Source organism: Tursiops truncatus, chromosome 7 (genome assembly GCF_011762595.2).
Source record: "Tursiops truncatus isolate mTurTru1 chromosome 7, mTurTru1.mat.Y, whole genome shotgun sequence".
Classification (NCBI taxonomy): domain Eukaryota; kingdom Metazoa; phylum Chordata; class Mammalia; order Artiodactyla; family Delphinidae; genus Tursiops; species Tursiops truncatus.
In genome coordinates this window covers 21,897,226-21,912,587 of record NC_047040.1, presented here as the reverse complement: position 1 = coordinate 21,912,587, position 15,362 = coordinate 21,897,226, and the positions used below count along the sequence as shown (strand labels likewise).

Below are 15,362 nucleotides of genomic sequence, written 5' to 3'. Positions count from 1 at the left end.
ATGGGCTGCCTGCAGGATGGGTGATCCAGCCCTAGCCAGCACTGGGTGCTGACAATCACCCCATGCTGGCCACCTCCAAGCAAAGCTAATAACTTCAAGCCTTTGGAGGCTCCACACAGGAGCCATTAATAGGATAAATCTGGCTCCTCAGATCGTTAGAACTTTTACGTCTCTAAAGAGGAATTTAAGGAAATGTAAAACATGCTTTAATATCTCATACCTTCATACCTAACTCTGCTGAGGAATGTTAAGAAAGGAATTTCCCGTTTGGGGCTTTCAGCTGAAGCATCATTTCTCTTGCTCTTTTATTACTTACAGTATTTTCTTCTCTTCCGTTGTAATTTATATAGATTTTTGTTTGCAATTCAAATTGAATCTCTTATTTTAACGAGACTATGAAATGGGATGATGTGGCAATGATAAATAACTTGCATCTCAAATATGACTGCCATATATACTCTAAAACTTTCTTAGTCTGAAAAATCCAGGGCAGGGCAAGGTGCTGCCCTGCTTTGTGCTGCATCTGCCTTTGTGGTAATCTTTAAATGTCCCCAAACGTGAGAAGTCCCAAGAGTGATCTTCTTTTTAATGGTTGAAATGTATCTCCTGAAAATGGGATTTTTTAATTGGAGCCTGCCACTTTCCCTGTCGCAGTAATGGGAACTTACTGAATAGGAAGCAATTTCAGCACTTAAATGTGCTGATGTGTGTTTCTTAATCACTTTAATGAGTTTCATACAACTAGAAATGGAATAGAATTTTCAATGGAAATATAATTAAATGGAAAAGTCATTTCCTATACTTGTAATTTCCACCTGAGCATTTCTTTATTCACCTCCGCAGAACGTGTGCCTTACAGGCTTATAGTGATAGTATACTGACTAACTTGCATAATTCAGAACGTGTGCCTTACAGGCTTATAGTGATAGTATACTGACTAACTTGCATAATTCACTCTGGTCATTAGAGCTGAAAACAACAAAAATACTCAACAATAAATTTTATTACAAATCACGTCCAGCAAGACAAGGTATAGCTTCAAAATTATGATTTTTCTTTTTAAACTCATATATTTACTACTTTTATCTGACTTTGCTTGAATTGCCAGTTTCTTGCCTGAATCCAGATTGGTCTTTTAATTATGCCTTTTCAGTCTGGCCTGCTTAAGACAATTCTCAGGAACAACAGTAACATGAGTCAGTAAAAACTGTAAAAGATCTTTGGAAATCCTTGTGTTTGAATGATTTTGCTGAGAAATAGTAAAAAAGAAAGTTTTACCGTTTTGCCTTGTGTTGCCAAAACATAAAAGACCATTGAAATTTAATTTGTTCTGATTATCTACATGTAGTTACTGACTCACTATTGAAAGAGTTTCATTTGTAAATTTAATATATTGCTTTTGAGAATCTAGCAGACATTCTGGAAAAAGTGGTGCTTTTTAAAGTCTTAAATGTGGAACTTGCAGATTTTACATTTCAGTGTGCAAGTTTTTGATGGGCTCACTGTCCATTTAATTAATATAGTCCAACTGGATTTACTTAAACTCACGTTGGGGAAAATCGTTTTAGGTTTGTCTCTAGATAAGTGGTTTGAAGCAAAGTCAGTCTCAACCCAAAGGTGTTCTTTCATTATGTTTTTAAATGTAAAGACCTTTCAATAGGATGGAGCTGAGGTGCAGACTTTCACAAGTTCAGTACCTGGGCTTCCTCTTCACATTAAAGATGGAGGCAGGAGCCCGCTTTCTCTTTGGTGTGTGTCTGCAGTGGGGCTTCCCCTTACACCGTGTGTGAATTTGTATTGGGTCATATTCTCTCTCCATGAACAATGATGACCCATGTATGTGGAACAGTCATTTAATATTCTTCCTGTGATCCTATTTTCCACATGTACAGAGCAGCTCTCTTGGTAACTACTGGCTTGACAAAGCTGAAAGTTTAGTGATGTTAACAGAAGTCCGGGCTGTGAGTCTGTGTCCTGCTAAGGAAAACTCCTCTGAGCTGGAGTCCCGTCAAATTAGACTGTGGAACCTCTCCCGGGGTGGGATAGGGACGGTGGGAGGGAGACGCAAGAGCAAGGGGATATGGGGATATATGTATATGTATGGCTGATTCACTTTGTTATACAGCAGAAACTAATACACCATTGTAAAGCAATTATACTCCAATAAAAATGTTAAAAAAAAAAACACCTCTCCCTAATGAGATGCTAAATGGCAAGGAATTTTATAAACTAAATCCATTCCAACATGAGTTTTGTTTTTTGTTTTTTTTTTAAAAACCAATGAACCCTGAGGAAATCTCTCTCTGTATTTAGTCTTAATATTTATTGCCAGGTATTTATTTATATTCTGTTACAGTGGGGTATAAAAAAGTGTTTTCCATGCCTTGTATATTATGAATGACTAATCTTTTACTAATTAATAATTGACTGTTTCCAGTGCTGCTATTCTACTATTTTGGATATGCCAGATTTAATCTCAAAGTTTTAGATTTGTTGGTTCCCCGAAGTTAAATTGAAAAATAAAAGGGCCTTTGTAGACCGGGACTGCACACAGTTTGTTCATCTGGGGCACTCCAGGGTCAGCTGGCATTTAAACAAGTTGGATTGACGTTATTATACTGCAGCGTTTCCTTAAGACAGAACCCCTCTATGCCATGCGATTTAAGTAGTTTTTTGGTGGTTTTTTGTTTTGTTTTGTTTTGTTTGGCTTTACTGTGCAGCATGCAGGATCTTAGTTCCCCGACCAGGGATCAAACCTGCTCTCCGTGAAGTGGAAGCGAGGAGTCCTAACCACTGGACCGCCAGGGGATTCCCGATTTAAGTAGTTTTAACATCTCAGTCATCTTTTTATTTTCCTTGCAGGTAATCGCTTCGAATAGATGTTTATTTAATGAAGGACGGAAAGGAAGTGGGAGGGAGGAAAGAATTATAATGGTTAGAAAAGAACAATGAAAAGGTTGTTTCGATTATACTTCTGAAGAGCTAGCTAGCAAGTTAAGTATCTGAATCCACCTAAATCTGGTAAAGCGGAAAATATAAAGTTATCTCCATTACTGAAGAGATAAAATGACAAGACTGAATCTGGGTTTGGGGAGTGACAGACTTAGAAAAGCTTGTACATAAGTCACCAAAATTTAGAGAGCCGTGCCCATCATGGTTTTTCAAATGTTTGCTGAATAGCAAAGAAAAAACATTCAGGAAGATTCTTATTTCCCCCCAAATTTCTGTATGTAAAAAAGAAGCCATGATGTTCAAGTTGTGGAATGTAAATCTTTTATTAAACAGTTGTCTTTCCACAGTAGTAAAGCTTTGGCATGTACAGTATAAAAAATAATCACCAACCATAATTAGACCAAATTCCTCTTATTAACTGCATACTAAGTGTCTTCAATACAATTTTTTCCATATAAAAATACAGGGAAAAGTTGATAAATAACAGGTAAGAGAAAGATTTCTAGGCAATACTAGAATCATTTGGAAATAGTGAGTACTGTGGATATTTCAAATATCACAGCAACAGGGACATGCTCTTCCTACAGTATTGTGGGCCAGATAGTTAAGTGGAAGCAGAAGTGTTTGGGTAACTTCCCTATTGAAAATTTTGGTAATATCATTTCAAGACATTTTGTATCTTGGTTGGTGCATGTGCTTCCCTATTGATCCCAATCCAAATCACAAGTTAGAAACATTTCATTTAAAATACTGAGCAGTATTGAATACTTTGGAGAGCTGGCAACATACTGCCCCATTTATGAGAAAAGTCTAAAAACACTCCCAGGGTGATGGTTGGAGAAGCTGTGAATTGAGCTGAAGCTGGAGAAGTTACTCCAGAGCAGAGGGCTTAAGAAAGAAACAAGCTAAGCTGGGGTCTGCTAGCATCACTCCAGTTTGGATGGACCTTGACAGAGATCCGTGCTTGTTTCTCTGGGTTGGAAATATTACTCTCGGGAATCTTCTCTGTCAGCCTGTACATCTAAAGGCATGAAGCACTCAATTGGGCAGTTGACATTCTGTTAAAAAAGAAGAAGAAAAATTAACAGCAATGCTGTAAAGGCTACAGAGGAAAAAAGGGGAGGGTGGCTACTCTGATAATTACTTATGCATAGGAAAATATGTCTAGCTTTAAGAGCTTAACTATATATTGGGCAGTGGGAGATGCTCAAGAGAACCCAAATTATGTTACAGGATACAATATTCTTTCTACTCTTAAGTCTTTTAAAAGTTTTGTAAAATTGGTTCATTCAGAAGAAAGGTACCTACAGAAAGAGGCTCCCTGCTATGTGCCTAATTGCATTTAGGGGAGAAACACGCAGGGTGCAAATGCACTTACAGTATTTGTTCTCTGATGGTATCTCTGCGAATACTGGTTGTAGGAGTGGCCAGTTGAGCCTTCGTGACCAGGTTCAGCCCCTGGTCTGCGGCAGTTGTCACAGCGCCAGCCCTGAGAGAGCAGAGGCATGAAGTCGGATGGGGTTTATGACAACACAAGAACATCGCAACTTAGAGCTTGTGTCGAAGAATTTCACCTCTTACGAGTCGGCAAAATATACGCAGTTAGTCACAGAGGAAGCTTTGAGGATGATTTCATGCACTTATAGCTTGCAGAATACATGTTGGCTGATAACGCATGTTTTATAGCTGCCTCTATTGATGCTTTTCCTTTTTCCTGAAATGTCTTACAAACCCCACCCATCTGCTAAGGCTGATTCCAGTCCTGACTTCCTTAATAAGATTTCCACACTACATGATGGAGGAGGTTTTCCTGGAATCCTAGAGCTTTTAAAAGGAACGTGAGATCACATGGACAGACACCCTCATTTTATAGGTAAGGGAAAGGAGACCCAGAGGAATGACTGACTGGGGGGCGGGGAAGTCACACAGTGACCTGTGAGTGGAGTGGGACTGCCACCCAGCTGGGTGACTCCTGGTCATGTCCTTTCTACTGAGAGATCCTGGGACTTTCCAGTCATGTGAGCCTTCTTTTGCCTAAATTAACCTGAGTTGGGCTTTTCTCTTATAGCCAGAAGAACCCAAAGTAATACAATCACTTTCTTTCTTATATTGTCAGTGAAATATTTCAGACATTTTGTCCATTTAAAAGCATATTCCCCATAATACCTACGACAGTACGGGTAAATACCTACTTTTATTTATAAGAATCAGTGAATCTTGCTTTCATATAAACACGTAACAGTTCCCACTCCTGTCTAAAGTGTTTCATTTCGCACTTCGCTTTAGAACAGAACAGGTGTCACACGTTAAAGGTTTCATGTACGTAAATCATGAGGCAGAGAGGCTGAAGTGAGACCAAAACCGACTTCTCAACAAATTCACTTTCCATCACACTTTTCTACACTGAGCACATGACCAGAGATGACTGAGTTCTGTGATCACGGTCTTTATATGTGTTAAAGAGAGACAGAGAGAGAGAGACTTTCCCCACCCAACCACAAGTGGTGGAATAAGCTCAGAGTAGCTTCCAGGGGCTGCCCTCAGCCAGACCCCTGAAGACCCTTCTCTGCTGCCAGTTTAATCTTCCTAAAAACCGTCTTCCATCATGTTCCCTTTCTCTTGGGCACCTGCAACTGGCTAATGCCAAAGGCATCAACCAGTGAGCCTTACCCGGGAGTAGGGAGCATGCTCTTCAAGGACCAGAATTTGAAAAGCTGTTGGGGAGGGTATGTTTTCATTGAAAACAAAGGAATGTTATGTTTCATTGCTTTCATTTGAGTTATAAGGCATTTTATTTTGTAATTTCAAAGATTAGAGGAAAGCACAGCACTTTTCTGTTATATTGAAGTAGGACACAGATTAGAAATGGTTGAGAAGTACTGGCATGAATAATGGACTTCCGAGGCCCTCCATAAGTGGCCCCCACTTCTTCCCATTTAATGTCTTCCCACTAGACAGCAGGCAGAGGGTTGTTTCACTGGAGCCCACATGTGCCAGCTCCTTCCCATTCCAAGGGGCTGTGCTCGCCCTGCTCTCTCTGCTTCCCCCATCCCTCAACCAGATTGTAACCATCCTAAACCCCAGCCAGCGGACTATGCTGGTGGCGCAGTGGTTAAGAATCCACCTGCCAATGCAGGGGACATGGGTTCGAGCCCTGGTCTGGGAAGTCCCACATGCCACGGAGCAACTAAGCCCCTGTGCCACAACTACTGAGCCTGCACTCTAGAGCCCACAAGCCACAACTACTGAGCCCAAGTGCCACAACTACTGAAGCTTGTGCACCTAGAGCCCGTGCTCTGCAACAAGAGAAGCCACTGCAGTGAGAAGCCGCACCGCAATGAAGAGTAGCCCCCGCTCGCCACAACTAGAGAAAGCCCACATGCAGCAACGAAGACCCAACGCAGCCAAAAATAAATAAATAAATAATTTTTACAAAAAGAAAACCCCAAAACCCAGCCAGTTCATTCTTCTCTTTTCCACCAAACCTTTCCTGCTGACATCAGCCTACATGGGAACTGGGTTTGTCAGATCCACTCAGAACCTGACTTAATTAGCTGGACTTTCAGTGTATGCTAATTTAATGTCTCCAGCTATACCATTAAGAGCCAGGACCATTTCTCACTCCCTCTGTGTGTCCCATATTCCTGAGCATAGCACTAGACCTATGGCAGGAATCTATTTGGGGATTGAGAGAGGGTACAAAGAAGTGGTATTTTCTTAGATCTGGGTATTCAAAATATTTAACAGCAGTATCACAGGGGCACCTGCCCAACAGAATGGAGCAAGAAGCCCAGTGCTACCCAGCGTTTAACACTTCAGTTGCTGAAGAACGGAGGCAGTCTGAGAATAGTAGGTATGGGGGAGGGGGCTAAGGCTGCCACAAAGGGGGAGAACTGGAAAGGGGTAGTCAGTAGCGTTATGTTCCAACAGGAGCTGAAGTATTTCCCCATTTCATAAGGTGCACTACCACACCTGTGTGCACAGCCCACAGGAAGCATAACTCTTAATCGTCCGTACAGGAACCTCCCCCCGTTGTCTAAATTGCACAGAGCCTGGCCTATCTGGTCTTACCCGCTGGCCTCCAAAGCACGTGCAGGAGCAAATGGCACCAAGATATTCTTTCTGCCACTGTTCTCCCACGTGGTATGTCTTCCCATCGTCGTAACACGTTGCCTCATCTACGTGGACACACAAATCATAAGCGCGTGTAAGACTGAGAACAATAATACAGACTTGACCCCTCTACGGGGGTGGGTTTGTTTCTCTCCTAAATTTGTCATCACAGCCCACGTGCCACGTGTTAATGGGAATCATCCGTAAGAGAGGTACTGCTGTATAGGTCTTAGGGCAGCATTTCCAAAGACTAGATCTAATAAACTGGAAACGGTTCAGTGCAAAGATAGAGATCATATTTTAAAAGTTGAATCTAAAGACCCGTAAGGCTTTCTTGTTACATTTCACTGCAGATTATGGTCAAAATACTCAGGTCGGAAAAGTGCTAAAGTGCCCTATAACAACATTAAATTATGGCTCGTTTTTGAAGCTTGTCTCTGCTGTCCCAAATCAAAAGATTAACAAACCCACCGTTCACTCCTCAAGAAGACCTAAAGTCTCCAATCACTTCTGGGGATGAGAGTTACAGCTCAGTAATGAAGGTGGGAGCGCTCAAAAAGGCACTAAAAGTGATTTGTGGCAACGTACGGGGATCGCACTTGAATTCTCCTTTTCCATTTCCAAGACACGTGCAGCTCATCATCTGGCCACTTTCTCCCTGACGATCCCACTTCTCTCCAATCTTGTAGTTCACACCATTATCATGGCACCATTCTGGGGGGTGGGGAAGATCAGAGGCAAGGAGTTATTGGCGTGTTCTGACTCACAAGATGGTGAGCGTACTGGGACATGTCACCAGATTTTCAAAGCCAGGTATCTGGAAGGAGTGGCAAGGAAAGATGAAGGTCATGATCCCTCTGACAAACCACTTTTTTGGTTGGATTTGAAAATATTATCTTTACCACTTAACATTTTCTCAGATATTTTAAGATCCAGTCTATTCCATCATAATCGTTTCACAAGAATAGTCAATGACCTTCATTTGAATTCTCCCTATTAAGGTTTAAAATTGGGAAGGCTAAAAATAGTTAATAGATGAAAAGTCACTTTTGGATTTGCAGAGATCCTGGATACAAAGTTCAATTAACCAAAAAGCAAAGATCAGCTGGTTTCTACACACTACGACCTGTTTCTTGTAAATGCGGAAAGTGAAAGAATAAACCTATGTATCAAAACAAAAACAAAATGATAAATCAATGGTTATCATTCCTACAAATAAGACTGGTTCTAAGGAATATCTAAGATTCACAGTTATATATCTTTAACTACCATACATAAAAGATGACTTTTTAATCTTCAAAGTTTATACTAAAACAAAACAAACTTTGGAAGTTTATATAATACACACAACTTCTGTTTTGTCAACAAGTCAGTCATTCCTAAAACTTTAAAAAAGTTAGTCAATCATTATGACATCTAAGTGAAGAACATGTAAGTTGAGCGGAAGAATCACATAAATCAACTTACAGCTCTGCTCCCACAGTTGCGCCTAAGTACATACATAGGTAATAAATATACAGACTTAAAAATAGCTCAGTTTCAGAAATTTAAAACCCCTAATTGATGCCAAATGTTAAAACTTCCAACTCCTAAACAGCATAGGACACTTCTTCCTATTTTCAGATGGTCAAGCACAGTAGTCTGCATTGAAAAAATTAGGTGTGTTTATATTTCAGTCTGAATTAAACCAATTCGTGTATACAAGTTAAGTAAAGTACTCTTAAGATCGTTTAAAAATCATTATGTCATATTTCACCCAGTACAATTCCTGGATATGTCTATAGGAGGCTTGTTAGAAGGCATAATGATTAACACCTATGAAAATGAACCAATTTTCAATAATAATCACATCCTCTAAAAACAAAGCAGAACCAAAGGATTTAAAAATTCTAATACTAAACCTCAAAGCATGATAAGTCATTCCTAGGGTTATTTTAACTAAAAAATAATTTTAAATAATAAAATCCTTTTATACTTTGAAAATCAAATATTTTTCAATTGAAGTTGATTCTTAATTATCTACAAATGGATTATCTGTACTCTCCACATTACTTGGCAAGATTCAAGCTACCCAATGTGTGTATGTGTGATATGAGTGTGTATGTGAGATATGAAAGAGTATGTGTGTGTGGGTGTGAGTGTGTATATATACTATGATATATGTATATTTGGTTTGTGTTGAAAGAGGTAGAATATTTGTAAGTATAAATGTTCACCTCTGAGCTCACTCAACACTACAGATTAAAAGAGACTTGAGGTTCCGTTGTGTCTCTGATACCCTTCATTAGACCTGGCTCCAAAGAGTTTGACTTTATTCATTTCACAAAAAAATTTTTTAAATCGTATCACCGTCGCAAATTTATTTTTAATTAATAGTCATATTGAAATACAACCCTTGAGATGAAGCAATACTCAACAAGTAAAATTTCCCATCATTTTTATATGATGCAAAATGTTACTTTGAGTCAAGCAGTCTCTACTCGTTTGCTTCATGTTTGGAAGAGGTCGCATCTGCCAAACATGCTTCCTCCTTTGGCGCATTGTGAGAGTGCATGGAACTGCAAGAGGTGGACAAAGCAAGCTACTCACTAGATGAATCACATCTGAAATGACCACTGCCAAAGCCTAAGCACTGGCATGAGAGTTTAAAGCCAGATTCAGACAATCGCTCCCACTCCTCTCCAATGGCATAATGGGAAACCGTGTAGGGGTCGAAGCACGAGTCATCCGTGGGTTGGTTTAGGCCTTGGTCAACTACATGAAGAAAAGGAGAAAAAGGCAAAAAAAAAAAGAAAAAGACATCTTATTATGGTTTTGGACCATAAGAAGAGAACTGAATTATTGTATATAATGACTTATTCGAAAACAAAAATCCCGGTAGCACTAAAAAGCACTCATCTGTTCTATCAGTGCATCAACTGCTCTAATAAACAATGCTTAGATTTTGCTAGTGAACACTTGCCACAAGCCTCTTAAAAGGAGCCCATCTTTCACTTTTGCCCTCAGTTCTAAAAAAAAAATCATTTCTAGTAAATCTAGTCTATATAACATGGAACAGATCATGAGGCAATTAAGAATTTCAGTGGTATGCGAAGGCTGGAAATTCCTCTCCATCAGTACCTGAGTGACCCTAAGCTAGTTATTTAACATTTCTCTGCCTTATTTCCCTCCTCTGTAATGTGGGGATAAAAATAAAAATATCTCTACCTACTCAGGATCTTGTGAAGATTACATGAGATCATGAATTCAAAGCACTGGCCTATTACCAACACTTAGAAAGTGCTCGCCAAATAAAGAATAATTATTAGAGGGCATCTTTTGCTTTTAATGCAAAAGGTGTCACAGTTTTATATACCATTAAAATGTGATCGCATTTATTTTATTGCATTTTTTTTGTATAATAGTGCAAAAAGCCTAGATTTTGTACAGTCTTTTCATAATGGTCAGACTGCTTTACTCTATCAATAAAACCAACTGTTCCAAATAAGAGAAAGCAATGGGATATCGATGGCTTAGAAATTAAGTAATGGAATCTCTTCATGTTGCTTAGATCTGGTCTTTATGTTTTGGGAAAGCTTATTTTAAAATAATCTATGCAAACAAAGCATGCTTCAAATTATTCTCTAAAAATCAAGTTAACTTCTGTGACTTTGAATCCCACTGTGTATATTTTTTTTCACAGTGCAAAAATCAAAAGCTCAAAAGCAATAGATATTTGAAGTGTCTAATATTTTGAAAGGCATCACAGTGGAAGAAAATAGAGTTTTGTTGAAACTAAGATGTCTGAAATGTCTCAAAGCTGGGAGAACCTGGCTAGAATGCAGAATATTGCTGCTGGGAATAAGGAGTCGGAAAGAAAAATGGAAGGAACTTAAACTGCTATGAGGGGTTTCAATAACCTTCCTAAAGATAGCCAGGAGTTAAAATTCCACCTGACCAAATTCCATCTGGAGATGGAATCTTTTTTTAAAAAATGATGTGGAAAAAGCACAAAGACTTTTGTGCTCTTGAAAATTCCTTTCACATGGCATTCTACTAGCAAAACCACACGAAGCAAAAAGTGTGCATTACCATGGATATATAACACAATAAGCACAAGATAATACCACCCCCCCCCCAAAATAAACTGCTTAATTCACGGGCTTTTATACATGTGAAAGAACACAGTCACCTATCGAATGAGGAAGAAGCCTGAGGTTAAGTAACTGGCCCGAGCAATAAAGCCTGTCACTTGGCAGACAGAACTCAGCGCTCTCTGCTGATGGGGAATGGAGAACCCTCCAGTTGGAAAATTTGAGACTCATGATTTTGATTATTCCCTATCTCATGTTTCTTGGTGACTCTGCAGCTTCCTGGAGTTTGAAAAGCTGGGTGATACACTACTGGTTTAACAGAACTTTCCAGGTGCTACAAAGCGTCAATGACCATTTAACCTCATTGTGGTTTTAGGCCTATATAATCATGAAATAACATGGGAATAAGGGAGCTCTTTGGACAGAAATGGGCTATGTTGGTAGCATTTTACATCAGGATCAAAACCCAGCAGGCATTGATGTCGGCAGATAAGGAATTTCCTTTACAGGTAATCACTTTCAGTACTTAAAACTTAGGAGGACAGCAACCTGGTAAGATGAAGAGGGTCTGGGAACAGAGATCAGGAGACTTGTGTCCTATATCAACCCAGATACTCCCTAACTGGGACTCCCAGTGTTGGACCAAACAATATTTGAAGTCCTTTCCAGGTCTATCATCATATCACTGTTTGAGACTCTATTTATGTATGTGTTTTACAAGATACTACGATACTCTGAGGAGAAAATAATTGAATTTAAAGTTGCTCAGTTACTTCATGGAATTATTTCCTAAAGTCAAAAGACAACAGCAAGAAAGGAACAGTCACTTGAAGAAGCATCTCTGGGGTAGTCCAGAACTTTTGCCCAAATAACCCCGATGTTCACATACCAGAATTGCCCACGGTAACTACTTGCTCCCGAACCTTGTGCCTCTTCTGGTCTTTTATTGCCTCCACTATGATGTTGTAGGTGGCCCCTCTGGTAAGACCCGTCAAGGTGGCACTAGCAGAAGTTCCAGGAACTCGGAACTGCAATTATTAGCACATCCAAAGTAGGGGAGAAAGCATTATAGTGAGGAATTGATATGACTTTCCCTATTCTCTTCTCAGTAACTCTTACTGTGTAAACACAGCAAAGGGAGACAAAGATGAAGAGTGTAAAGGTCCCAACCAGAGAAGGAGAGAAATGGAGCTTGAGTGAGGGGCTATCGTTTCTACATGACAGATTTTCCTGCCAAAAATCTACCCTACGTGCTCCACAGTTACCAGGAACCCTCACTAATTCTAGAGACAGCCTCCTCTTCATCCTGCTGTAGTTGCAGTCTGGGCAAGCCCACTGGCAGCCGTGGCCATGCTGCCCCCTTCACATAAAACGTGGATGCTGTGCTATGTGGGATACACATTCATCCCACACAAGTGGCATCTGACCCCAACATGGGGTCCTTCAAACCCTTTGCCAAATCCTCAAACTCATGTTTCTAAGCTCATAAATCCTCCACAGTGTAGTCAGTTTTTAAAAGTCTGCCACTTTCTAAAAATAAGAAAACAGTGAACATTGATATCAGCAAGACACATTAAAGCACAGAAGTTTTAGTCAGAGAATCAATCACTTATAGGCACAGCTTCAGCCAAATTCTTTCTCCTTTGACATATTGTAGATAATGGGATTCTTCAAGGACAAACCGTAATGATGGCATTTTAGCCCTTCCTGGACAAAAGCAAATTCAGGCAGAATCTCTCTCTCTCTCTTTTCTAAGATCATTCTTTGTCTATATTACCATGGAACGTCAAATGATCGATAATAATAGAAATGATTTTATTCTCTACTAAACGAAAGCTAATGACACTCTTTGGAACATCCCCTAAAGCACAGCCGTACTGAGATTAAAAAAGAAAATCAGGACTTAAGCAGGCCACCTTTCTAAGAGGTTCTAGAAGTACGCCACTGGACATCAGAGCTCTGGTCACTTCAGTAGCCTAGCTTAGTTTTTTCCCAGGCTGCCCAGAAGTAAAGAGAAACATGAATTACCTGCAAGGGTTCTTCATCAATGCCAACTGGATGACATGAAATGATATACTCAGAGCTTTCCTGGAATGGGGTCCATGAGATTGTTGTCTGAGAGAGAGCTTCTTGTCCTGTAGAAGCATTTGGATTGAGTCCCAGAACGTGAGGGTAGAGATGATGGTCTACGTCTCCCCTGGGGACAGGACCAATTTGGATCTCCTCATTTACATTCGGTGGATACGGTCTTGGCCTATGCCTTACGGGGCTGGCCATTGTGGGCGGTGTGGTTCGCCTAAAACCATGCTCCTCAAAGATCATTTGTTGCCCAAGACTGGGCTGCTGACCAGAAGTGCCAGGAAGCTGAATACCGTTTCCAGTGTCATACCCAGGGTTGGTGATGAAAGGGGTCTTTTGAACTGTGGAGGGAACATCCAGGATCTCTGGTCCATGAAGATTGGGGTGTGGAAGGGTTACCAGTTGGGGAAGCTCATCTAGCCAAGAGAGGTTAGAGCCAAAAAAAGCAAAGCGTGTTAAGCTCCCGGAAGTAGCCTCGGGAGCCGTTATCAGTTCAGGCAACAATGACTATTTTTCAATCAGATCAAAGCTCCTGGAAAATTAGCAGTTCTTAGGTCACAAAACACTTTTTTTCCAGAAAGAAATCTTTATGATTTTTCTCAAAGTTTTCTTTATAGTTTGGAACGAAAAAAGTGTTAGTATGAATTTATCATACACACAAAGCTTTGAACCGCTGAGCCCCATAGAAGCTGCCTCTGCTCAAATTAAGCCTAACGGAACTGAAATATGCAGCCTTTTTTCTCTGTTTCACTTGAGAATCATGTTATGAGGACTAGAATCCAGACTAATTATATCAGCGTCTGAAGTATGAGAATTCCAGAGGTTTGGTGCAGTAGTTTTTCACAGTTTGAAATGCTAAGAACAGATTAAAATACACACATAAAATTTATTTTAAAATTCTCCTATCAGCATAAATAAAGCATTTTCTTCAAATTAAACTGAAATTGGATAAAAAAGTAAGACATTAGTTCGAAGTTTTAGAAACCAAATAATAAATAAAGACAAATGAGAAAGATTTTTCCCTCCCCTCCCCCTTCTTATAAAAACATTTTTAACTTCAAAAGAATGTATAGAAGAACAGCAACGATCGCAGCTTGGTTTTTACATTTTAATATCCGGTTTGAAGTTTTTAAAGATGAATCAAAGGCTTTTATATTGACTGGCTAGGAAAAAAATAAAACAGTTCTGCAGATGGTTAGCTTATTCCTGCTATCAAAGAGCACAGCATACATGCTATGCTGTTAGAGGGAAAAAAAAAGTTTCATGAGAAATGCATCGAAACCTGGAGCACTTTTGCCCTGCAAAATGAATCACTCATAATTAGTTTTGTTTTGGCCATCTCCCTGTTAACCACCGAGGAAGGTGCTCTTTACCTGTCTTTTTCCTCCCGATCAGAGGCTCACTCTTCTGATTGTTCTTGAGGGCAATGACTTGGATTGTGTACTCGATTCCTGGTTCCAGACCTGATGGAAGGACAGATCATCACATTATGTCTGTGGGCTCAGCTAGTCAAATGAAAGTTGATCTCACCAGGAGATACTACTGGGAAGCAAGCTTCCTCTCTCCAGCTGGCCACTGGCCTCTTGAAAGGCAAAACTGACTTCGTTTTGCTTCTGCAAACACTCAAATACTCTGTATACAATAGCCACTTAGCAAATTAATTATCTTCCTGTCAAGTCGGACACCTGAATAAGCACTTTACTTTTCCTGGGTATTCGGTTCACATGGGGTCTCATCTGCCCTTCTGAATTCAAGAAAATCTATCAGCGTTGCACACTGCCAGCGAAATACACACTTGGGAGAGATCAGTGCAGACTGTATACATGAATCTACTTAGGCCTAACAAACAGATGGCTCTCAGTGGCAGGATCAATGAAAAAGTTAGACTACAAAAAAGTGCTCTGCAGGAAAGAGTGACCACTCTTTGTGTGGTCCCTGTAGGAAGTATCCAATTCAACGCCTTCCATATCTGATTCTATTTTCCTGTCTCCAAGGTTTCTAAAGAAGCAGTGTCTCCTTCTGGTACCTGTGTGTTCTATAGGATTTTTAAGTCTAGATAGCCTATATACACAGTTTACCGTACAATCTCTTGGACAAAAACAATACCAGAGGCCTATGATCTCTTATTCCCCATCCCAAGCACTC

At 40.0% G+C, this 15,362-nt stretch overlaps 1 protein-coding gene across 8 annotated transcripts in view; it reads right to left on the bottom strand.

Annotated features, from left to right (window-relative positions):
- Positions 1–3,250: 3,250 nt before the first annotated feature.
- The window catches only part of FN1 (fibronectin 1), a 69,520-nt gene continuing 57,408 nt past the window's right edge, over positions 3,251–15,362 (bottom strand). For 4 of the 8 annotated variants that reach the window (XM_019938963.3, XM_033859801.2, XM_019938964.3 and 1 more), the window contains 8 exons: positions 14,591–14,680; positions 13,167–13,633; positions 12,028–12,166; positions 9,655–9,819; positions 7,654–7,779; positions 7,024–7,130; positions 4,331–4,441; positions 3,251–4,010 (listed from right to left, as the gene is read on the bottom strand). In XM_019938963.3, the coding sequence (XP_019794522.1) occupies positions 3,939–4,010; positions 4,331–4,441; positions 7,024–7,130; positions 7,654–7,779; positions 9,655–9,819; positions 12,028–12,166; positions 13,167–13,633; positions 14,591–14,680 (1,277 nt within the window). In that variant the 3' untranslated portion in view covers positions 3,251–3,938. The remainder of the gene's footprint in view (positions 4,011–4,330; positions 4,442–7,023; positions 7,131–7,653; positions 7,780–9,654; positions 9,820–12,027; positions 12,167–13,166; positions 13,634–14,590; positions 14,681–15,362) is intronic. The other 4 variants (XM_033859802.2, XM_019938966.3, XM_019938967.3 and 1 more) reach the window with 1 other exon arrangement.